The sequence below is a fragment of the Microcaecilia unicolor genome, chromosome 1 (assembly GCF_901765095.1).
Source record: "Microcaecilia unicolor chromosome 1, aMicUni1.1, whole genome shotgun sequence".
Classification (NCBI taxonomy): Eukaryota; Metazoa; Chordata; class Amphibia; order Gymnophiona; family Siphonopidae; genus Microcaecilia; species Microcaecilia unicolor.
In genome coordinates this window covers 447481180-447506880 of record NC_044031.1, presented here as the reverse complement: position 1 = coordinate 447506880, position 25701 = coordinate 447481180, and the positions used below count along the sequence as shown (strand labels likewise).

The 25701-nt window shown below is 47.2% G+C and overlaps 1 protein-coding gene across 3 annotated transcripts in view; it reads right to left on the bottom strand.

Moving 5' to 3' along the window:
- LCMT2 (leucine carboxyl methyltransferase 2) overlaps positions 1-25701 on the bottom strand; it is a 101778-nt gene that overhangs the window by 56454 nt on the left and 19623 nt on the right. Inside the window, exons 3-8 of one of the 3 annotated variants that reach the window (XM_030212738.1) lie at positions 24110-24191; positions 14672-14861; positions 5723-5879; positions 5313-5502; positions 1112-1219; positions 815-902 (exon numbers count right to left, since the gene is read on the bottom strand). In XM_030212738.1, coding sequence (XP_030068598.1) covers positions 815-902; positions 1112-1219; positions 5313-5502; positions 5723-5879; positions 14672-14861; positions 24110-24191 — 815 coding nt within the window. The remainder of the gene's footprint in view (positions 1-814; positions 903-1111; positions 1220-5312; positions 5503-5722; positions 5880-14671; positions 14862-24109; positions 24192-25701) is intronic. The other 2 variants (XM_030212747.1, XM_030212754.1) reach the window with 2 other exon arrangements.

The window sequence follows — 25701 nt, the reverse complement described above, 5'->3', positions numbered from 1 at the left end:
GTTGTGTGAATGTGAGCCAGCGAGGGCCACTGGGGATTGTCAGAGTTTGCAGTCTGCATCCCTCTGCTAAACCCACAGTATCCAAGCCAGAATATAATTTAAATAATGAGACCTCCAAGCAAAACAGACTCCACACACAGGCCACAGCTAATGAAAACAAACTAAAAGTCACAGTGCTTTTACAGTGGCTGACTTTGACACTCAGAGTGACAGCTGACATAACTCTACAGGGAGGCTAATTCCTAAGGAGCTTATTATCCCAAATTTACAGACTTAAATTCCTGCTAAAAATTTGTATCAAAAGCATTTATTTGGAGCATTCTATTTACCATATAAACTACTGAACAAGATCATTACTTGCAAATGCAGTACAAGAAAAAAATTTAAGAATATTCCCTCCCCCACACACATATTAAGGACTAAATTACATTTTCTGGTAGTCTAGTCATGGCTGTCATTTTGAGAGCAGAGCCAAAACGGGTACGAGTAACTAAGGATCGCTCCTGCCCCAACTACACCCCTAGACAACCAGGGATTGTAAAGATAGGCCAGGGGGGCAACCCCTGTATGGGAGGGGGGAGAGGGGGAAAGGAGAAGGGAAAATAGAGGGAGAGAAGTGGAACAAAGCACAAAATTGTCAACTTTCACTAAACACACGGTCATTTTCAGCCAAAACCGAAAACAAGGCTAAAAATTAAAATAATCTTTCAGTTGAGATCAAAAGCAGGCAGAAAAAGGAGTTTGTGCTAGTTTTGGCACCATAACCACCCAAAATTTGGTCGGTCTCTAACAAAGAATCTAATTTCTCCTTAACCTGTAGAGATAGAGAGCGTTGAGTTCTGGATCAGGCTTCCCTTTGATGCAACCAGTATAAAATAATGGGAACACTTCAAGTGCCATTCCTGTAACATAGGAAAGAAATCATACAATAAAAATAATGGAGTAAATTCACCAGGCCCCTTGATGCTATGAATTAATCACAACTACCAGATGTTAAGAGATTACTAATGCTGCCTTATCCAGCCCATGGCATCATGAGATTTGTTTCATTGTCACACTGTAGTAAAGTTATAAGCAAAGTAGTGAGGTTCAACAAACAGGATATATTTACCTCAAATTCATCAAACGGCTCTAGAGTTTCAATCCTCCTCCTGTCAGATCTACTAATGAAGTTGAAATGAAATTCATTCATATTAATAACCTGGCACTTAGGCCAGCCCTGGAAATCAAAAGCATGGGGTTAGTTACAGAAATATACCATTTCACAAGATACCTGCAAAGAAGTCATATAACAGACTCTAGAGCAATATATGATGCCCCAGGCATATTGTACTGTATTTTTCCAAGAGGATGAGATCTTATAACAACTTTTAAGTCACCCAGGCACAGAAAGATATATTGATGACCATTTAACTCCATTGCTCTTTGGATCATCACCCACGGATTAACTCCTCTGATCTCTATGGGGGTCATTTTCACTTGACCTAAATATTTACAAAATCATAAACTGCACCTGCTTAGATTTTTCTGGTCTTTCCCATATGTAATCACCATGTCTTTCACCTTTTATTTACCACTTTGCAATATCTGTGCCTTACTCACCATCTCTTTATTTATGTAAAAGTTTCTAGTCCACTCTCTCTAAAAATCTAAGCAGGGTACAAATTATATACCAATTTAACAAAGTAATCATAAAACTGTAAATAAAATGGCATACACTAAAGAAAAAAAACTATAAAACATTTAAAAATATTATCACATGGCTCCCAAGTAGCTTTCTCCTGATACTCTATTCATTCCTGTGCCCTTGATCACAATCCTTACCTCATTCCACTAACTTGCATCCTTGTTCTCTCATCAAACTCCATCAAGCTATGCCTCCAAGCATATTACCAAGCTATTTTGCAAATGCCTATCTGAGCATTTCCAAATGAACATCCATTCTCCCAGCAACTATACTATGAATTCTTGCCAGTCGTCGAGATAAGGGTGAACTCTGATACCCTCTCGCCTGAGAAAGGCAGCCACCACTACCATCACCTTGGAAAACGTCCGAGGGGCAGTTGCCAGACCGAAAGGCAAGGCGCGAAACTGGAATATTGGTTCAATACTGCAAACTGGAGAAACCGCTGATGCGGCGGCCAGATGGGAATATGCAAACACGCTTCCTTGAGGTGCAGACGCGAGAAACTCTCCTGGCTGTACCGCCGCAATGACGGAGCACAGGGTTTCCATAAGGAAGTGTCGCACTCCTAAGGCCTCGTTGACTGCGTAAGTTGAGGTTAGGTCTGAACGACCCGCCTTTTCGAGGCACCACAAAATAGATGGAGTAGCGACCGCAGTCACGTTCGGCAGGAGGAACCGGAACCACCACTCCAAGCTTCAGCAACACCTGCAAGGTTTCGTTTACCGCCACCCGCTTGATAGCAGTGCCGCATCTGGAATCCAAAAATGCGTCTCCCACCGGGGCAGCAAATTCTAGGCGGTAACCTTCCCTGATTAGGTCCAGAACCCACTGATCCGAAGTAATCTTGGTTCACTCCTCGAGAAAGAGGGAGAGATGACCCCTTACTGCGGGGAACCGATGAGTGGACCAGCGCCCCATCATTGTGGAGGGCGCCCCTGAACTCCTGGACGTTGCCCAGATGCGGCAGCGCGTTTGTCTGAACGAAAGGAGTTCCTCTGCTGGAAACGGGTACGTTGACCAAACCCCGCAGAGCGCCCCAGGCGATACCTGCGAGCTTCGCAAAAACATGGCCTGGAAGAGGAGGGAAAAGAAGGACTTCTGGAAGAAGGCCACGGCCTATCCTCAAGCAACCTAGGTCCTTAACAATCTTCTCCAAATCCTCCCCAAATAAAAGAAGGCCACGAAAGGGTAACCTCACCAGCCTTAGTTTAGAGGCCATGTCAGCCACCCAATGCCGGAGCCAAAGAAGGCGGCGGACAGCCACCGACATCTGCTTAGCTGAAGCTCTGACCAGATCGTAAAGGGCATCAGCCAAAAAAGACAGGGCAGACTCCATACGCGGGCCAACCTCAGCGAGGGAACGCGCTCCATCGGTGGGCTGCTCAACCACCTGCTGCAACCAGGAAAGGCAGGCCCAAGCTGCATAGGAACTGCAAATAGCCACCCGTAAGGACAGGCCCCGAGATGTCAAAGGACCGCTTCAGCGCGGATTCCAGCCGCCGGTCCTGCATATCTTTCAAAGCGACCCCTCTCTCCACCGGGAGAGTAGTCTTTTTAATCACAGTCGTGACTAACGCATCCCACTTTAGGCATCCCAAAAAGGGCCAACTGACTTTCACTCAGAGGGTAAAGGTGACACATAGCCCTGGCCACCTTCAAGGGACCATCAGGGTCAGACCACTAAGCTGAAATAAGCTCTTGGATGGAAGCATGCACAGGAAAATCCCGAAAAGGCTTCTTAGTACTAGCCATCTGAGGATTAATAGAAGAGGCAGCGCCCTCGTCAGGATCTTCAATACAAAGGGCCTGCAAGGCATCAGAAATGAGAGCTGGCAGCTCGTCATGGTGGAAAATCTGAACCGCTTTAGGGTCATCCAACTCTTGTGGCAAGCAGCCACCCTCGTCTGGATCATCAGCCTGCCAGACCCCTAAGACTCCCCGAAACTAGACCACGGGGGAGAACAGGGTGAAGAGGCCCCCTCAGACAGGGAATTCACTCGTCTACGATTAGCGTCAGCCAAAAGCTCAGGGGAAGAAATAAAGTCTCCAGCAGACGCTGGGTATCAAGAACTGGAGGCAACCCAGTCCGAAAAGAATTGTCAGGAGCCTCAGGCAGTGCTCTTTTTAACATAAAAGCCTTATGCATCAGCAGCACTAATTCAGGGGAGAAAAACTCACCTTATGCATCCGCCCCCACATCGGGGGAAGCGGAGGCAATAGCTCCTCTAGAAACCTCAAAACGAGGCGTCCCCCTGTACTCAGACCCCTCCGCAACCGTGAGGGTTGAGTCATGCAATGCCTCCAAGATGGTGCCCGCTGCCAACTCCGTCGGGCGGGAACAATCACCGCTCGCCATGCTCGTGCCAGCATTAGCATCTAGGCAGCATGTGCTGGAAAGCCCCGCTGCTGATCTGCGTTTCCCACAGTGGGAGCAGCGCTTAACCCCTTCAGCAGCCATCAAATACAGAAAACAAAATGACGCCTTTGCGCCAAAACTTACCCCGCACAGAGCGCTGTCACCGGGAACCTCCCCGGATGAACTGGGCACCAATTTCACCTTAGGAGACTGAGTCAAACGAGCTTTGGTCAAGCTGCACCGAACCAGGAGCTCTGGAGAAAGCCTCAGAAATCGCCACGCTGAGAAAGCGAGACCCTTTTTTTTTTTTTTTTACTGTGAGGAAAGTTAGAGGCACGCAGACACAGAGGAACTCCGGGAGGAGGGGGAATGGGGTGGGTAAGGCAGGGACAGGGAAAACCAAGTATGCCTTTAAAGTGGGCACCACCAGCCATAACACCCCCCCCCCCCGCTCTACTGGCAAAGCACAGGAGCCACCCCAGGCAGAAATCCAGGAGCTGAGAAAGTGATGTCCACACCTGCTGGGAGATACAGATATACTGAAGGCAGAGGGGGCTGGGTGTCCAGGAACACCGTGTGCTTTCAGTGTTCTCTATCTTCACCTGCTGGTAGGCAGATACAACCCATCAGTTAATGGATTCATCTGCTGTTGATGACAAGGAATTGCAATTTCCACCTTCCATGGTGTTATTCTCAACCTGGTGGTCTACAATCTCACTTCAATTCAATCATTCCCCATTTTCATTTCCTACATCTCCTTTTCTCTTGCTTGTACAATGTTTTGTCTTGTAACTTGTACTAATCATTTATTAGATTTAATAGATCTATTTTGACTTTATGATTACTTTGTGTAGTATGTTGTCAGCTCTATAAGGAAAATATAATATGCCTAAAGGGAACTGGTGTCATTGGCCAGTGGAGTGCAAATGCATATCACACTACAGAATCCACACCCTGTAGTGCAGATCAGGTTTGCATGCCAGGGTCAGGCTGGAAAAAAGGAGAGGGACAGAAGGCTTGAATTCACAGAAAAGATAAGACAGGGATAACGATGGAGCTGAGGGAGACAAAAAGTAAAGGAAGCAGGGAAATGATTTTGGGAAGAGGGGGCTATGAGGTATTTCAGTACAAATACTTTTTCCACAGCAAATGATTTGCAAGTGTTGTCTAATCATAGTAATAGGTAGGCATGCCTCTAACCATTTACCTAATACTAAATCTCCTGTTCCATTTCTTGCATTGCAAAAAATTAAGCCTCATAATACTTACACTGTACAGAAAGCGCTTTCTCTGTCCCTCATGGTTGGGGTATTCACTAAGGGCATATAACTTGGAATTTAGATGGATGAAATGCTGTTGCATGACCTGGCCAAAGGGATCCTCGGGATGGATCTGTTCATAGACAACAAACTGAGCTGAAGAGAAGTAATCAGCTGCCCAACAGATCACAGCAGAAGATCTACGGAAGAGACAGCGTCAGCTGCAAGCATATCCTTCACAAACCCTAAATGATGCTCCCTGACAAAATATCCTTCAGACTCTTCCCATACATTTCTTCCTCAACCTAGGCCATGTTCTTTGGTTATATCTCCTGCCCCAGCTGTAGCCTTTAAAGTTCTATGCTTATGCCAGGTTATGACTCCATCATTCTTTTCAACACATGGTCCAGAAAAACAAACCTGATATTCTCCATGTAAGTCAGCACAACTTCGGCTAACAGCAGAGTGGGACAGGATGGATCCACGCCCAATTCTTTCAGCTCCTTGTCCAGCAGGACTACATCATTGAGGTCAATACCAAGAAGTTTATAATCTTTCCCACTGAACTCCAGGAGACCTGAAAAGGTGACATCATTGCAAACATGTCCAGTGTGAAATTGAAAAATTATGTCTTACCTGACAATTTTCTTTCCTTTAGTTACAGCAGATGAATTCAGAGACTTGAAGGTTGTAACCATCTACCAGCAGGTGGATATAGAGAGTGCTAAACTGAACTGTCTTGTAGGATGGAATGCTCCTTGGTCAGTCAGTATTTCTCATAACAAAGCAGAAGGAAACAGAAGGTGAAATTAGGCCTTACCTGCTAATTTTCTTTCCTCTAGATCCTCCAAACCGTTCAAGACGCTTGGGTTATGCACTCCTACCAGCAGAGGGAGACTGAGAACACTAAAACTTCTTATACAAGTAGCCTGTGCAGACTTTCTACTAACCAGTAAAATAGTAACAAAGCAGAGGAACAAAACACCTCCACCTAAACAAAACCACTGAATCCACACTCAGATCTCCTCCCCTTGTCAGGGGAATTCAACTGCAGATGGGCACAAACGGTACCACAAAACTGCCCTTAGTAAAACTCCAGGACCCAAATCACAGGAGCTACTAGAAATATCAGCAACTGAAGTCTAAAGAAAATATCATACTGAACTGGCGATACACTGGGTGGGCTCTTGAGGATCTAGAGGAAAGAAATTAGCAGGTAAGGCCTAATTTCACCTTCCTCACCAATCCTCCAGACCGTTCAAGACGCTTGGGACATACCAAAGCAGTAAACACATCTAAAGGTGGGACCTGCGAAGCCCAGAGGACAGGACTGCAGCTCCAAAACTGGCATCTTCCCTTGCCTGTACATCCACTCTGTAATGTTTGACAAAAGAATGCAGGGAGGACCACACCGCCGCTCTACAAATGTCCACCGGTGGAACAAAACTAATCTCTGCCCAAAAAGCCGCCATCCCCCTAGTGGAATGTGCCTTGAGCCCCACCAGCACTGTACGGCCATGCAATATGTAAGCCGAAAAGATGGCATCCTTCAACCACCGAGCTATAGATGCCTTAGAAGCAGCCGCTCCCTTCTTGGGCCCCCCATGAAGGACAAATAACCTGTCCGAAGACCTGAATTCCTTCGACCTGCGCAAGTAAACCTTCAACACTCTGCGCACATCCAATTTCTCCAAACGACGCTGAGAAGCATCCCCCGTCCGGTCCCCCAAGACCGGCAACAAAATCACCTGATTGACATGAAAGGAAGATACCACCTTAGGCAAAAACGAAAGGACTGGACGCAGCGAAACCTTTTCCTTAGAAAACCACAGAAACGGAGGCCTACATGAAAGAGCCTGAAGTTCCGAAATCCTGCGAGCCGATGATATAGCTACCAAAAAGACCACCTTCATAGTAAGGTCTTTTATCAAACAAGACTCCAAGGGCTCAAAAGGAGAACACGCCAAAGAGTCAAGAACGATATTAAGATCCCACTGAGGAACTACCGGCCGCTGAGGAGGAGAAAGCAACTTCACCCCCCTCAAAAAACGGACCACATCCGGGGAAGACGCAACCGACCTGCCCTGCACCTTACCCCGAAAACACGCCAAAGCAGCCAGCTGCACCTTCAAAGATGACAACGAAAGGCCCTTCTCAAAACCATCCTGCAAGAAATCTAAAATGCACGACACAGAAGCTGTCGAAGGGACACACGCTCGGTCCCCACACCAATCTTCAAATATGCACCACACACGCACATAGGCCTAAGACGTCGAACGTTTGCGAGATTGCAGCATCGTCTGAATCACCTGAGGGGAAAACCCTTTCCTTCTCAACCGTTCCCTCTCAAGGGCCACACCGTAAGAGAGAACCGAGCCGGATCCGGCATGACAATTGGACCCTGACACAGCAGCATCGAGCCCCCCAGCCGCAGAGGCTCGCCTTCTAACAAGCACATCAGATCCCCGAACCACGGCCAATGCGGCCAATTCGGAGCCACCAACAACACTGGACCCGCATGACATTCTACCCTCTGTAGGACTCGACCTATCAAGGGCCACGGGGGAAACAAGTACAGCAACACCTGCTGAGGCCACGGAAGGACCATCGCATCGATCCCTTCCGCTCGCAGATCCCGACGCCGACTGAAATACCGAGGAACCTGAGCATTCTGTGCCGACGCCATGAGATCCACTACTGGCATTCCCCACTTTAGAACTATCTGGTCGAACACCGACCGGTGCAGAGACCATTCTCCGGGGTCCAACATGTGTCTGCTTAGAAAATCCGCGTTCACGTTGTCCACCCTGGCCATGTGCGCCGCCGAAATCTGCACTAGATGCCTTTCCGCCCAACTCAAGAGCAGAGCCGTCTCGATTGCCAAACGCGGACTCTTTGTACCACCCTGCCGGTTGACATACGCTACCGCTGTCGTGTTGTCGGACATGACTCTTACCGCCTTTTCCGATCACACTTGAGCGAAATGCCAACAGAGCTAGCCGAATCGCCCTCGTCTCCAACCGGTTGATAGACCACTGAGCTTCCTCCATCGACCACCGCCCCTGTGCGGACCGACCGAGACACTGAGCTCCCCAGCCCAGCAGACTGGCATCCGTTACCAGAATCACCCACTGAGGGGGTTCCAACGGCATGCCCTTTTTCAGATGGGCCGAGCACAGCCACCACTGGAGACTGCGCCGAGGAGCCCCCCTCAATGGCAACCGCAACTCCAAACTGTGTACCTGGGGAGACCACCGGGACAACAGAGCCGCCTGAAGCTGACGCATATGCGCCCTGGCCCATGGTACTACCTCTATTGTCGCTGCCATGAGGCCCGGAACCCGAAGGTACATTCGAACCGTCGGACTCTGAACAGACATTAACAGCCGGACCTGCTGCTGAAGAGAGGCGATCCGAGAATCCGGCAGAAAAACACGACCCACTGCCGTGTCGAACCGCACTCCCAAGTACTCCAGACTCTGAGATGGGATCAACTGACTTTTGACTACATTCACTACCCATCCGAGCGATTCCAGAAACACGACCACCTGAGCCGTCGCCGCAACACTGTTAGCCCGAGACTTTGCCCGGATCAACCAGTTGCCCAGATATGGATGCACCAGAATTCCCTGCCTCCGCAAAGCCGCTGCTACCACCACCATTATCTTGGAGAAGGTGCGTGGAGCCGTTGCCAGACCAAAAGGCACAGCACAGAACTGAAAGTGCCTCCCTAAAACAGCAAAACGAAGCAAACGCTAATGCGCCTCTCGAATCGGCACGTGCAGATACGCTTCTGTGAGATCCAGTGACGTGAGAAATTCTCCCTGACGAACAGCCACTATGACTGAGCGCAGAGTCTCCATGCGGAAGGATGGCACCTTGAGCGACCCATTGACCCTCTTGAGATCTAAAATGGGTCGAAACTGGTCCTCCTTCTTCAGCACCACAAAGTAAATGGAATAACAACCCATTCCCTGCTCGTGCTGAGGAACGGGTACCACAGCTCCCAACTGGATTAAGCGACCCAGAGTCTCTTGAATAGCGTTTAACTTGACTCGAGAGTGACAAGGAGAGGGAAGAAACAGATCCGGCAGCGGGTGCTCGAACTCGAGCGCATAACCGTCGCGAACAACCTCCAGCACCCACTGATCTTAAGTAATTTGGGTCCACCCCTGATAAAACAGACGAAGTCGCGCCCCAACCTTCACCAGAGGCTGGACCCGCACACCTTCATAAGGAAGACTTATTACCATTTCCGGCACCTCTGGAGGAGTCCCGACCTCCTCGACGACCCCCTCGAAAGGACTGCGTCCACTGGAAAAAAACAGCTTTTAGAAGGAGATACAAATCTGCCCGGCCTGTACCGCCTCGCGTCATCAAACCGAACTCTAGCCGAACCACCTCGAATAGCCGCCTTAGGCCGTAACTCCGGCAACCGTGAGAACTTGGTATCCCCAAGACCACTCATCAGTTTATCCAAGTCCTCTCCAAACAACATAGAACTTTAGAAAGGTAGAGAACACAACTTTGCTTTAGAGGCCGCATCTGCCACCCAGCCCCTAAGCCAAAGAGCCCTGCGAGCTGTCACCGCCAGAGCCATATTCTTAGCCAAAGCCCTTAGCAAATCATAAAGGGTGTCCGCCAAAAACGAAGACCCCATCTCCAATTTGGCCAGGACTTGAACCAAACCAGTCCTATCTAACGCAGGCTTATCCAAGAGCTTCTCCGACCAACGGAAACAAGCTCTGGCTACCAAGCCCCCCCCACACAGAGGCTTGCAAGGCCAAAGCTGACAAATCAAAGCTGCGCTTCAGAAAGGACTCTAGCTTCCTATCCTGAGGATCCTGTAAGGCTGTACCGCCATCCACCGGAATGGCCGTAGCCTTAGTAACCGCCGTAACCACCGCATCCACAGTCGATGGTTTCAGCAGGGCCAAATCTTCCGGAGGCAAGGGATACAGCCGCACCATAGCCCTAGACACCTTACAAGCAGCCTCCGGCACAGACCATTCCTGAAAAAACATGTCTCTAATGTCTGAATTCATGGGAAAGGAACGGCTCTCCAAATCCCCTTAACCAAGGGATTTACCTGGGGTCCCTCCGCAGAGGGAGTGGCCGCCAGAGCAAACATCAAAGTAGAGATCACCTGATCAATGAGCTCTAACAACTTCTCCTCATGAAAAATGCGAACCACTGAAGAATCTTCCCCAGGTCTTAGCCCATCCTGATCCTCAGACTCATCTAAGAGATCCTCCTCTCCTAGGTCACTCCAAACCTCCGACCCAAGCAGAGAAAGTATCTCCATAGGCTCCGAAATATCCACCCGCGGGCGCTTAACTCCCACTGAGCTAGCAGCCTCCGGGGAACAAACAGCCTGAGAGGGGCCAGCTCTCCAGGCATTATACAGAGACCAAACAAACTCAGGGGGGAAACCAGAAACCCCCCCCCCCCCCCCCCCGACGCTGCTGAAGCCCCAACACTTCCCGCAGTCTCTGCGACGGATCCCCCTCGCTCCAGAGGCGGCAGGTCCATCATGTGATCCGTGGCTAAACCAGGCGCGCTTCCCGCCACACACGGGTCCCCTGGCGCCGGTATGGAATGCGCGGCCAAAAGGGCCGCGCTTTCCGCCCAAAACGGCTCCATCGAGGCTGACACGGGACGTGCAGCCAAAATGGCCGCGTTTCCTGCCAAAACCGGCCCCCGCCGTTGCCAGCCCGGAATGTGCAGTCAAATCGCCGCCCAACACCTCCGCCGACTCAGGGGAAAGCACGGGGGGCAAGAGCGCTGACAACGTAGGCTCCCCACAAAATTTACATTGCCCACCTTTCATTTCAATGCCGTGCTTTGCGCAAAACCAACACCTCGCCGACTTAGATATAATGGCCGTGAACACAATAAAAACAAACAGTTGCTTTGTGCTCTGACAGACTAATAGGCAAAACCGCCTAAGGCAAGAACGCCCTTGAAGACATTTTATCTCTGGACTGCCACAAGAACGGCCAAAATAGCCGCCTTTTAAAAACATTTTTTTTTTTTAAAACCTCGTTGCTGATGCCTAAACGCCTCAAGGGTACAGAACGAGGTCTGTAGCCGAGGTCAAGCAGTCCTCCAGAGGAAGAGCACAGGGGGAGAGACCCGGCCACCCGGGTGTAACACCCCACAGGGAATAAGAAGCCCCTTAGGACTCACACCCTGTAATAGAGATCCAAGTGTGGATTCTCTAACATTTACAACCCAACCTAGAAACCCCAAACGGGCCTACCAGACTGAGTACACTGCACAGGCTGCACACATCTACCCTCTGCTGAGACTGAGAAAATACTGGTTAGTAGAAGGTCTGCACAGGCTACTTGTATAAGAAGTTTTAGTGTTCTCAGTCTCCCTCTGCTGGTAGGAGTGCATAACCCAAGCGTCTTGAATGGTCTGGAGGATTGCTGAGGAATTATAACGTTTCTCCTTCCCCAAAGGGAAAGGTGATAAACCAAGAACTGCAAACACAAACCGATTACAACAGTCCATCTAAAATATAAAAATGTAGCAACACGATCCAACATAGAGAATTAACTGAGGGCGAGCTTGACCCAACTGGAAAGAACGTGTAGACTAGCCCTCAGTAAGATGTTGAATCTTTGAGTCATTCACATCTTTCACCAACTTCGCTAAGTCCTCATCAAACAGGTGGCCCTAAAAAGAGGCTCAACCAGCCTCTGTTAGAAGCAGTATCTGCCACCCGCTGGCGCAGCCACAGCAAATGACGGGCTGCAACCATCAAAGACATTTGCTTGGCCGACGCCCGAATCATACAAAGACTCCGCCAAATGTGCCAGCCCCGTCTCCACATCCGGCAATTCAAGAGGAGGCTGACAATCTGACTCCTGGAAAGAATCAGAAATTTGTTGCAGCCAGCTAAGGCATGCCACTTCAGCAGCCACTTCAGGCAAATGTAGCTTTTCCAGCTCAGGTGTGGAAGCAGGTTAAAGATGCAATATAGACTGCGCCACCCGAAGGGTAGAATCTGGGATGGCTCACTGAGCAGTGATTTTCTGCACAGCCTCATGCACCGGAAAAAACTTAGGCAGTCTTCTAGTGCTCGCCATTTTGGGATTAGCAGATGCAGGTGTAGTAAGGTCAGAAGAAGAAATATTATGATCCAGGAGAGCCTTAAGTATAAAGGAAAGCAACTCTTCCTTATGAAACACCTACACCGCAGTGGGATCAACAGAGTCCTCTTTAAAAAGCTCCCCCTCCTCCAATTCCTCCTGCATCTGTGCAGAAAGGAACTGCTCTGACATCACTCTCTCAGATTGAGAGGGAGACAGGGGAGTAATAGATCCTAATGCTGAGCTGGAGTGCAAACATCTCCTCTTTTGGGAGGGTCCATAAGGGGAGACTGAGGCAGGGAGCCAGCCAGAAATCTCCAAATACTGAGTTAAAAAGGAACTGCCATTTCCCTTACCAGATTACTTTAACACATAGGAATTAAGGAGCAGCAGAATTAACTTGGGAGGGGGGGGGGGGGATGAATCAGAAGACATCACCCCTGGAGCAGCTGACATAAGGACCGCCAAAGCAGTGTGGGGTAAAAGCTGTTGGCAGCGCTATTTCCGAATCCCACTGCACTAAAATGGCTGCCAGATCACTTTCAGCCCCATGAGGAGAATAAGGCCGCATCGCTCCCACATGGGAAACTACCGAGGCCTCCCCTACATGGCCTCCTCTACTAGAGAGCCTGCACAGACACCCAGACACTACCCTCTGCTTCCCACAGTGGGAGCAGCGCCTAACAACTTTTGACAGCTATCACACAGAAAACAAAATTAAAACCATGACCAACAAGAAGTTGAAAGAAAACTTAAAGATACACTCACTCCAGGAGAGCCAGCCGTCGGCAGTCCTGCCCGTTAAACTCAGTGCTGCTGGAAGCACACAAACTCTCTTTACTACTAAGCCCTGTATACTAATCCAAAACAGTACTTCTCCTGCAGCCAACCCTATGGGCTTTAAAGAATGACACCTCAATTTATTTTAATTTTTTTATACGAGAAAGGACTGGAAGGGGAGAAGGGGGGGGGGACGGGGACCTGGTATCACCAGGTATACCCCCTAAAGCCAGCACCGCTCAGAAACACACCTCAAAATTCCACTGAACTGAGACCCAGAACAGGAGTACCATCAGATGAGACCAAGAGCTTGTGACTGTCCAACCGCCTGCTAGAGACAGACTACTGACTGACCAAGGAAAATTCCATCCTATTAGACAGTTCAGTTCAGCACTCTCTATCTCCACCTGCTGATAGATGGTCACAACCCACAAATCTCTGGATTCATTTGCAGCTGACGCTAAGGAAACTGAGCTTCTCACATGCAGATATGATAGTATCAGATGGTAAAAACCCAAGAACAAACATATCAATCATAAATTAGTACCGGATGAGGATAAATTATATCATGTGTCTGATTAAGAACTAAAAAAAAAAAATCTAAGGTAAGAAGACAAAATATGTGTGTGTGTATATATATATACTCGTAAAAAAGCCCCGTTTCTGATGCAAATGAAACGGGGGCTAGCAATGTTTTCTTCTGTGTGCATGTGGGAGTGTGTGTGTCCCTGCCCTCTGGCCTCACTCCCCTCCCCCCTCTGAGTCCTTCACTGTTACAGAGCCAGCGATTTGATTTCATGCTCTGCTGTTTTCCTTCACTGACTGTGTTACAGAGAGGGCGGGGCAGACACTCATAGGGAAACCGGATATCTCGCCCCCTTCACACTTCCGGCTGGAGGCTTCATAGAACGTTGGTGTTGCCTTTTATATAGAGAGATATGCGCTAAAATAGAAACGCAAAGATAAATGATCTGTAAGGCATGGCAACCAGTCGTCTCTACAAAAGTCAGTCAAGAGCCAAATTAAGAGAACTGGTTGCCATGCCTTACAGATCATTTAACTTTGCGTTTCTATTTTAGCCCATATTGCTCCAGCGCTTTAATGGTTTTTTCCCATTTAAAAACTCTGCAAAGCTGATTTTATCTGAACTGCTACAACCCCCCGAGGAAGGCATTGTGCTGAAACATGGCCATGTAGGGTTTTGTGTCAGCATATTTTGGCAAATAAAACCCTAGGCCACTCTTACTCCTTGTTTGCCTTGGTTATTTGGAACTCCCCTCACTTTCACCTTCGTTGGTTCTGCTTGACTTTTTGTGGAAATTGTGAGGACCCCCCTTTTTCTTGCATTGATGGCGCACACACACAGCTTTGTGATTTTAGAAAAGACTTTCTAAAATGACCACCACAATTTTCTCATTAATAGTGTCAAACCTGTAAGCTCCCTCCCCACTCCCCAAATACCAATGTCTATTTACTATGACTGTTTTACCACTGTCCAGGCATTTTGCTTCTTTGGTGATGGCCACGAGCTCTGCCAGCTTCTCTGTGCCTTTAATCATCAAGGTTTTACGACGTATTACTTCAGGGAAATCCACCTCGTACACAACAGTCTTGTCCAGATAACCACTGGCCTTCAGGCGGAAATATAATGAATCAAAACCAGCTCCTAAGGAGAGAATCTGCAGAAGTGTTACTAATTTATTACCAAGTGCATACAATCTTGGTTTATTGATTCAGATGTTCCTGTAATGAAGCAGTGCTCCCTAGACAATTTTACATGGGAAGGAAGTGCAATGTCAGGAGGTTGAAAAGAAAGGGGGTGGGTAATGTTATGACTATTCACCAGAATAATATTAAAAGAGAATTTGTGCATTTTGATAAGGTCTGTGATGTATTGTTATTGACATGCTCAAGAATTTTGTTATGTCTGGTTTACTGCGTAGATATTTGGGATCTGAATGTATTTCATTTTTAGAACCCGTGACTTTGTTGCCTGTTTCAATGGATAATTTATGTATTCTGAGAGATTTTAAACATACCTTTCAATTCAACATTAATGCTTTTTCTGAATTGCGGGCATATATTGTTAAATGCATTAGCTGCCTTGAATTTCTCATGGAAGATCTCTTTCTCAACTCATGAGGCCAATAATATGTTAGAAGGTAAAATTATGCCTTACCTGATAATTTTCTTTCCTTTAGTCCCAACAGATTGAGACGAGTGGGTTATGTCCCTCTACCAGCAGGTGGAGACAGAGAGAACTTCAGAAGTTTACTATATGTGGACATGTGCAGCCATCTTAACCTCAGTATTGTCAATACCAAAGCAGTGGAATATGAGAGAAGAAATCCAAACTGTAAGCCCTCTCCTGCCTCTTAGCCCAATGAGTGTATTTTTTTTTTTACAAACCAAACGTAGCAACCTAAATGAACTGAAGCAGAGACAAGCGGGAAAAGATTCTGCCAATATCAACAAAGGGTGGGCCTCTGGATTGATCTGCTGGGACTAATGGAAAGAAAATTATCAGGTAAGGCATAATTTTACATTCCATAGCGTCCCACAGATCAATCCAGAGACGAGTGGGATGTTCCAAAGCAGTTCCCGAGTTGGGTGGGACCGCAGAAGTGCCACAAGACTAAGTGGCCAGAACTAAAAAGGCCTAAAATGGCAAAATTGGAGCAAGACTTAAGACAGAGGATTCCCGAGGATAAGATCCACGGAGAGCAATAGAGCCACTCAACCCTAAGAAATAGGAACGACACCTACCCTCCCAAGTGGGAGAGAACCTGCAGAATTCCACATCCTCCAGTCCAGACCAGGTCCCCCCAAGCAGAGACAGAGCCCGGGCTGACCTCCCAGTTAGGAGCACAGCCCTTACACCAGAAGAGACCAGAACTCCGCCCATAGGCAGAGAAAGCTCGGACCTCCCACAACCGACCAACAGCCGATAACTGTAAAGAGACCGGCATCTTGTGCTAGTGCAAACTCCATTGACCCCAATGGAGCTCTGGTCAACGGCCTGCACCCATCTTGGCCGCCAGGTCTCAAAAGAGAACAAGACTTGAAGCCCAGAGATGGCATAAGGCTCAAAGGCCAACGTCCAGAGGCGAAGCCATGCTCGATAAGGGTCGACACCCAGAGACAGAGCAAGACTTGCCAAGTCTTGACATGCAGAGATGGGACAAGGCTCGAGAAATCTCGAAGTCCAGAGACGGATCAAGGCTCGAGTTCTAGAAATGGAGCAACACTCAAACCCAAACATGGAGCCAGGCCCGACGGCCAGAGGCGGATGGAGCTAGGCCCGACGGCCAGAGGTGGACGGAGCCAGGCCCGACGGCCAGAGGTGGACAGAGCCAGGCCCGACGGCCAGAGGTGGACGGACCCAGGCCCGACGGCCAGAGGTGGACGGACCCAGGCCCGACGGCCAGAGGTGGACGGACCCAGGCCCGACGGCCAGAGGTGGACGGACCCAGGCCCGACGGCCAGAGACACAGCAACGCTCGACGTTCAGAGACGGAGCAAAGCTCAATGCCCAGAGACGGAGCAAAGCTTGATAAGGCTCGACGTCCCAAGACAGAACGAGGCTCGAGAGGAACGGAGCAAGGCTCGGTAAGGCCCGACAATGCTCGACGTCTAGAGACGGAGCAATGCTTGACAAGGCTTTATACCCAGAGACAGAGCAATGCTTGACAAGGCTTCATACCCAGAGACAGAGCAATGCTTGACAAGGCTTCATACCCAGAGGGAGAGTAATGCTTGACAAGGCTTCATACCCAGAGACAGAGCAATGCTTGACAAGGCTTCATACCCAGAGACAGAGCAATGCTTGACAAGGCTTCATACCCAGAGACTAATCAAGTCTTGACCAGGTTGGAAAAGCAAAGCCCGATAAAGCTTGATACTCAGCAACATGGCAAGGCATATCGAGGCTCGACGCCAGAAGACAGGACAAAGGAGGCCGCACCGAGACAGAGAAGGATCAAGGACTGTTGCACGAGGTGCAGAGGCGGAGCCAGTATCGACACCCAAAGGTGGAGCAAGTATTGACGCTCAGAGGGAGAGCAAGCCTTGACGCTCAGAGGAAGGCTCGACGCACAAAGACGGAGCAGCACAGGGGTAGAGCAGGGTTCAGCGAAGGGGAGCAAGGCTTTAGGTCCAGAGATAAGTCCCGCCTCATGACAGAGCAAGGCCTGGAGAACAGAAGCAGAGAAATACCAAGTTGCAGAGAGAGCCCAAGATCCTGTCTGCGAAGACAGCGGAAGCCCTGATGTCTCTAGACTGGGAAAGGCTAGCTGACCAGAGGTAGCGCAAAACACCAGAACGGAGCCTGAGCTAGCTTCAACACTCAGCAACAAAAGGATGCCAATTGCCAGAACCCGAGATTGACCCAAAGGCTAGAGACAGACCAATGACCCAACAGTCCGAGTATCTGAAGTCCCAGTCATCCAGGCGAAGCGCTGGGAGACCCAAATGGAGAGTGTCCCTGAGCCCAGCGCCACTACTCCTGCGAGAACACCAACCAGAACGAAATCAGGAAAAATAAGACGACTAAAAACATTTTTTTTTTTTTTAAATTAAACTGGAGGTGCTCAACAGAAAAGAAAGCCGAAAAACTCAGCACAGTGGCCTGGGCAAACAAAAGGCCTGCAGCATCTAGCCCCTGGAAAAAAACAGCGCCGGAGCAGAGAGGAAAACCAAAAAACAATCCCCCCTGCAAATAATCCAAACCGGATAGCAGACTGCAACGGCACCCTGATGCCAAAACAGAAAGGCTCCCGCCACTCACTTCCTGAACACTGCTGCGGGCAGGGCACTGAACAAGCCCGACTGCAACCCAGCGCCAACGCAGATAGCCTCATGCTCTGCAACGGGAGCAATTGAAGATGGCGGACAGAGCGGACGAAAGGCGCAGAGCCCGCCAAAACAGACTCCACCGCCAACAGGCCCACTCTAACACTGGAAGGCCCTCCGCACTGCAGCAGCCGCCGTACAAACAGCGAATCTGACGGAATGCGGACAGAGGCTAGCAAACAGCGCCGAACATCTCATACCGGAAGGCACATATCAAAATACCTGAGAGGTCCAGCAGATAGGTAATTGAGCCTACCAACCTCACAGAAAGCAGCAAATAGCAGCATACTTGCAGTTGCAGCAGATCACACAGAGAAAAACTCACCAAAAAGTGTTTTTTTTTTTTGGTTTTTTTTTAAGAGGCAGGAGGAACCAGAGCCCTAAGCCCAGGAAAGACAGAGGCCCACAAGAAGCCCATAGAGGTGGGCACCAGGAGGGGAGGGGACTGGCTCCACCAGATGAAACCCAACTGGCCGGCCAAGCCATGCCAATTCCCCAGCTCAACTAAACCTGGGGGAACTGGTTAGGAGTAAAGACCAAACCAGAGCTGCACAGGAGATGTCCATCCACCCACTGAGATAGAGAGAATACTGAGGTTAAGATGGCTGCACATGATCACATATAGTAAACCTCTGAAGTTCTATCTCCACCTGCTGGTAGAGGGACATAACCCATTTGTCTCTGGATTGATCTGTGGGACGCTATGGAACTGGTCTTTCTGGGTAAAACTTTTTATTGTTATTTTTATTTCTTATATACCACTTCTGGTCGCCGCATCTCAAAAAAGATATAGTGGAATTAGAAAAGGTGCAGAGAAGGGCGACGAAAATGATAAAGAGGATGGGATGACTTCCCTATGAGGAAAGGCTAAAGCGGTTAGGGCTCTTTAGCTTGGAGAAAAGGTGGCTGAGGAGAGATATGATAGAGATCTTTAAAATAATGAGTGGAGTTGAACGGGTAGATGTGAAGCGTCTGTTTACGCTTTCCAAAAATACTAGGACTAGGGGGCGTGCGATGAAGCTACAATGTAGTAAATTTAAAACAAATCAGAGAAGCCTTTTCTTCACTCAATGTGTAATTAAACTCTGGAATCCCTTGCCAGAGAATGTGGTAAAGGTGGTTAGCTTAGCGGAGTTTAAAAAAGGTTTGGACGGCTTCCTAAAGGAAAAGTCTACAGATCATTATTAAATGGACTTGGGGAAAAGCCACTATTTCTGGGATAAAAAGTATAAAATGTTTTGTACTTTTTTGGGATCTTGCCAGGTACTTGTGACCTGGATTGGCCACTGTTGGAAACAGGATGCTGGGCTTGATGGACCTTTGGTCTTTCCCAGCATGGCAATACTTATGTACTTATATAAACCCAAAAGTTATAGAGTAGTACAGATTAAGGGACAGTAGGTTATTTTTCTGTTCTTGGAAGGCTCACAATCTAAGCATGTACCTGAAGTAATGGAGGGTTAAGTGACTTTCCCAAGATCACAGGGAGCTGCAGTGTGATTTCAAACAAGCTCCTCTAACCATTAAAATACTCCTCCTCATAATATTTTGCCCTGAAATGTATCTTTTCAGCATTTATCATGGTATGATCAAGTGGCTATATTATTCACTCTATCTTTGCCTCTGCGTGATTCTTCATGGATTAATAATTCCATATTTAAGGAGAGGATGAAGAACTATGGCTTCCACTTTTGACCGTCTCCAATATGCTGAATACTGATGATGCAGTGCATAGTTAGAATCATTCATTAAGGAAAGATTTAGACTAGATTTCTATTTTTCCTTTGCAGGTTGGTATTCCACAAGGTTCTGCACTATCTGCTCTTTTATTTAATTTGTATTTGGTACTTCTGATTATGTACACTCTAGTTCCTAAAATCCTTACAAAGATCTATGCAGATGGCATACAGTTCTTTTTAGGGTTTGACGGTTCTGTAATGGATGCTTTGCTTAGACTGGAATAGTGTCTTTCTGTTGTTTCTGAATGGATGGATACCAATCAACTTATTTCAAAAATAAATGAATAAGAGACTATTTTTGAGTTCTTCTATAGTTCTGAATTTACCAACCACTTTTAAAGTTATCAGGATGCTTATGTTAAGATTTTTGCACAGATTTCCATTCTTGGGGTCTCTCTGAGCTCCAATCAATCTCCGATAGCTCATTTAGGTTTTTTAAAAGCTTAAGTCAATGTTAGCTCTTGATGATTTTAGAACTGTGTTACAGAGTTTGGTTTCACCTAAATCGAACTATTTAAGTCATTTTTCTATTAAGGTTATTACATCTGTCTTACAGTATTACCCACCAAATTGCTAACTGGTATTCCTAAGTCACAATATTATCACTCCGATTTTGTGGGACTTACACTGGCTGCCTATTCTTTACAGAATTAAGTTCGATTATATTGCTAATTCAAAGGGACTTACAAAACGATGCTCCATAGTATTTGAATTTGGTCCTAAAAATTTTCAAACCACCTCATATCTATGCTTGAACAGGACCCAATTACTTTCAATATGGAAAATTTAGTTTGCAGATACTACAAGCTGATCTTTTTCAATTGCAAGCCCTCTGGAATGGAACCACTTATCTATGGCTATCAGGGTGATGGTTGACACCTACCTTTGAAAGATAGCTGAAGGTCTTCTTGTTCATTCAGGCATTCTCTTAGATGCTATACAGGGTGGATGCTAGATGTTAGGCCAGTCTTTTTTTTGGCTGGCAGGTAGAATAATTGGGTATCTGTGCACTGAAGGACCTACTGTACAATGCACTCCATTTAAGTTCATGTCGGATAAGCACATGCTTTGTTTAACTGCATGCCGTACTTCAGTCTCATTTTTGGCACCATCAATTTCTATGGGGACAAACTGGTTCAGCGCACCAATGACAAGTGCAAGATTTGCTTATATGCATGGTTTAAGACCGCTCCTCTGCAGGAAAGACTCCGCATAAGCGAAAGCATGCGATATGGAAGCCGATTGGCACGTGACAAAGGGGCGGTAAATTTGAAATCTCGTTGGTTAACTGTCACAGGCAGAATAAGAGAAAGAATGTTGTTAGAGCGTACACTGGAGTCTTCGTCGCGCAACTGTAAGACTAACACTGGCTGAACGAATAGAAGTTCTTAAAAAACATTAGAAAACAAAGTCAAGCATCTATTGCTAAAGAATATGATGTCAATCCCAGTCAAATTTCACGTATCTTGAAGCAGAAAGATCAGCTTCTGGAAGACAGGCAAAACAATACAAATCCACAACGGAAACGAAAACGGGCAGGAAAAGCTGAAGAGGTAGAAGATGCTCTTCTTCAGTGGTTTTCTCAAGTCAGGAGCAGACAGTTTCCTGTCAGTGGTCCACTGCTTATGGAGAAAGCTAATCAGCTAGCTGAAAGTCTTGGACTAACTGAATTCAAAGCCACTGTTGGATGGTTGGAAAGATGGAAGGAGAGGAACAACATAAATTCAAGAAATAGCATGGTGAAAAACAAGACGCTGATGACTTTGGTGCTGAAAATTAGGTTGTTTCAGTTCTTCCTACCATCTTGAACGAGTTTGCACCTCGTGACATTTTCAATGCTGACGAAAAAGGTCTCTACTGACGAGCTATTCCTGATGGAACACTTGCATTCAAACAAACCGAAACTACAGGAAGTAAAACGTCGAAGGACCAATTGACGATCCTCCTTTGCTGCAATATGGACGGGAGTGAGAAGTTGAAATCACTCATCATTGGAAAGAGCAAACAGCCCCGTTGCTTCAAGAATGTTAAGCGACTTCCTGTGTCATACGAGGCTAATGCAAATTCATGAATGACTGGGGAAATTTGGAAGCAGTGGCTAAAGAAGTTAGACACTAGAATGCGGGCACAAAAGCGTCAGATTTTGTTGCTTTGTGATAATTGTGCTGCACACAGTGATGATGTCAGGCTGTCTAAAATCAAGGTGGTCTTCCTGCCACCAAACACTACCTCTCTGATCCAACCTATGGATCAGGGCATAATAGCCAATTTCAAACAATATTATCGGGCTCTTGTGCTACGTCGTCTGATGAGCGTTATGGATGACCAGACTGGCAAGGATAAACGTGCTGTTGAACTGGCTCATAATCTATCACTGTTGGATTCCCTACATATTTATTTATGCAGAACATTTATACCCCACTTTATACCACTGAAAGCGGCCTCAAAGCGACACATAATGAACTGATGAAACAATACAATGACAGTAGAGAGGGTAGAAGGAACAGAGGAAGAAGGGAAGGGAAGGGAAAAGAGTCTAAAATGGACTGTGGAAATCTAGACGCTGAGATGTATCTGAGTGGCTGGAACAGCTCCCAACAAGGCACTGTAGTGAGACGCAGCGAGCGCAGTCGAAGTGCAGAAGAAGCAACATGCAGCCTGGAAAGTGGAGGTGGTCACCGGAGGCAGAAGACAGCAGCTGGAGGCGAATAATGCCAGCGGGTCCAATGGGTCCGGCAATAACACTACCAAGGTATGAGAGTCGCAGTCTACCGGAATTAAGGGCAGCAGCCCCTCGCATCATCTGGCGTCTCAAAAGGAAGCAAATCCCCCACAAGATGCAGCAATGCACAAAAGATCTCCCCATCGTGAAGTAGGCCTCAACGCCCAACAGCCAGCTACAAGCAGCGCAGTAGACTATCTCGGACTGGAGCAGTCCGATAGAAAGGCTGAAGGAGAGCTGGGTCAAACAAACATCGGGAAGGAGCCAACCAGTAGTTGCGCTAGCGACCCGCATCGTGGGGAGCCGGTCCTCGCAATCCTGCACCCAGTACCGGAACATCGATGTAATCGAGTGTACAGCCGGACCGCCGACACAACGAGCAAGGACGGAAAACTGCTCCCTTTGAAGTTCCGGTCCGAAACAGGTGTTGAGGGGAAAGGCAGACCACTGCGGTACCCAATGAAGCCGGTTTATGCAAAATCAGGCCATTATTCAGCCAGACAACGGGTCAGCTCCGTGATGGTAACTGGAGCTAACGTTTTTTTAGCCCGTGACTCAGCGGCCATTTTAGAACACATGCAGAATGAAGCCTGGAATCATGTTATACAGGCAACCATTGTGAACTGCTACAAGCGGGCAAGCTTTGTTATGGATGTGGAGAGGGACGAAACAGATGCAGCTGTTGCAAACGCATCAGATGAACAGGCTATTGACATCCCAGCCGGTGTTACTGAAGAGGAGTTTCATCACTAAATAGCTGTTGATTACGATCTACAAACAGCTGACAACAGCACTGATGTCGAGATATGCGCCTACACGAAGGCAACGGCTGATGATGAAACAGATGATGAAATGAGCAGCGAGGTACATGCTGACGAAATTCAACAACCTCCTGTCACTTTTTCAAGAGCGCTGGAGAGTCTCAACACCCTGCGGGCCTACCTGGAGGCCACTGGATGTCAGTGCTATGACAGTTTTTACCGTCTGGCAGACGTAGCTTATGGATCTCACAGACACAAGTGTGTACAGAGGACTATGACTGATTACTTCAAGTAAGCCTAACGTCAGTTAACGGAGACTGTATAACGTCAGTTAACGGAGATTGTATAATGTCAGTTAACGGAGATTGTATACTGTACGTATAATAAACAGTACTGTACATATGCTTATCAGATGTCAAACTTCTTTGGGTCACAACGGTTAAGTGCACGCTCCAGATAACTGCATGCTCCAGTTAACTGCATGTATTTCTTTGGTTCCAGACCTTTGCACTTAAGTGGATTGCACTGCATTTGGTTGAAATTATGATGGGCATGCTAGAAATGCTGTAATTAAAACAAAACTCATAGGGGCCCTTTTAGTAAAGCTTACCGTGCGCCTATGGGCTTCTTAGCATTTAGTGCACATTAGAATTCTGTTAGCGTACGCTAAGTTTTAGTAAAGGGCCCTATAGTCCTAAAATAGAATCCACAGACCTACTAGTGTCTGCTGTGCCTTCAGACAGCAACTTTCACCTCTTTCTATGCTTGCACAGAAACCTGTTGCACTTTGTTCTCCTCTAAAATAAAAGCACAGAAACAGAACTACTTTGTATATCATATCTGAGGATACTCACCTGCCTCTTGCTATGGTTCTGTGTCTGTAATAGAAACTGTCTTATACAGTGATCCACAGCCTTCGCCCGGATAAAATAACCCCTGAGAAAATAATACACAAAGACTCAGCATGAACCATCAACAGTCCATGAATTGCTACTCTTCTGAAAAGGCATAGGCCACCTTTTGGGAAGACTAAAAATGATCACAAAGAGATATAACAATGATGAGCTAAGATGGAAAAATTATGTCTTGCCTGATAATTTTCTTTCCTTTAGTCCTATCAGACAAGTCCAGATCAATGGGTTGTGCTCATCTACCAGTGGATGGAGATAGAGAAAAGTAGTTATTGTTATTCCCCCTTTAAAGGGATGGTACAGCCTGGAATGTTCAGTATTTCAACTAGCCAAGCAGTGGTGCCTCTGACCACAGTAGCTGCCAGTATAGACTCAAGCTCAACTGTCTCATTCAGCCAAAAGTCCATGAAGTAAAGGAGGTGCATATAGTAGCGGACTACAGGCAAGGCGATGATGCTGGAGAAGCGTTAAAGTGAGCATAGCGGAAATATGAGAGTAAAACTCCAGTAAAAGTGAGCAAGTGTAGTAACACTACAGGATGGAAAGAAAGCAAAAAAAGAGTGCACCGGACGAGTGTCTGGACTGATCTGGTAGGACTAAAGGAAAGAAAAATATCTAAGACATAATTTTTCCTTTCTTGTCCAGACCAATGGGATATAGCAAAGCAGTAACTGGGCAACCCCTAAAGCTAAAAGGAGTACCAAAATACATATAGTTCTGTCCAAAGGCAGAAGTTGGTCCCCTTTCCACACTAGAAGCAGGACTTCCATGAATCCTGGCCACCAAACAGACTAAGAGGAAACAATTCAAGCTGTAGGAATAGAACCGATAAGCAAAGTCCAAATAAGATGCCCCAACCTGAGAGCCAAAGCACTGATGTAAGCACTGCAAGAAGCAGAAGGCACTAAGCCAGAAGGTCACCACAATACAGGTACCACAATTAAATAGGCTGCTGAAGAAAAAGCCCAATCTTGAGAAGGGAAATAGATGGGAGTAGAGAACATTTAAGAGAATACTAGTGCCCGTCAAAGACCCTAACACATGGAGCTACAGCCGAGTACCAAGAGACAAATTAAGAGGACCTTGACCACTTGAGAATTCAGAAAAACATCAAAACTATCCCCGCAGAACAGAATGGCAGCTACCGATGAGGCAGCCAGAGGTATCAGCAAGATCCATGACACACCTGGTTCACAAAAAAATAAAAAAAAAACAGGTAGAAGTTTAACCAGAACAGATGTAAAATGTCAATAACAGCACTAAACAGCAAAGGAGAAAACCAAGCTGAGCTTTACAGGTATAAAGTCAATCCTGAAGCAGAGATGCCCTGCTTGCAAGAGGCCAAAAGGCAGCAGAGTCTGGCAAGAGGAATATCAAAAAATGCCCCCCCCCCCCCCCAAAATAAGAAAGCTGTCAACTGAGCCGTGGTCAAACTTAGGGCTGCGCCACTCAAGAGGAAAAAAACAGCAAGCTTAACAAGCTTAACTTGTGAAGGGAGTCATACTCCAAAGAGAGAGAGAGAGCGTGAGAGAGCA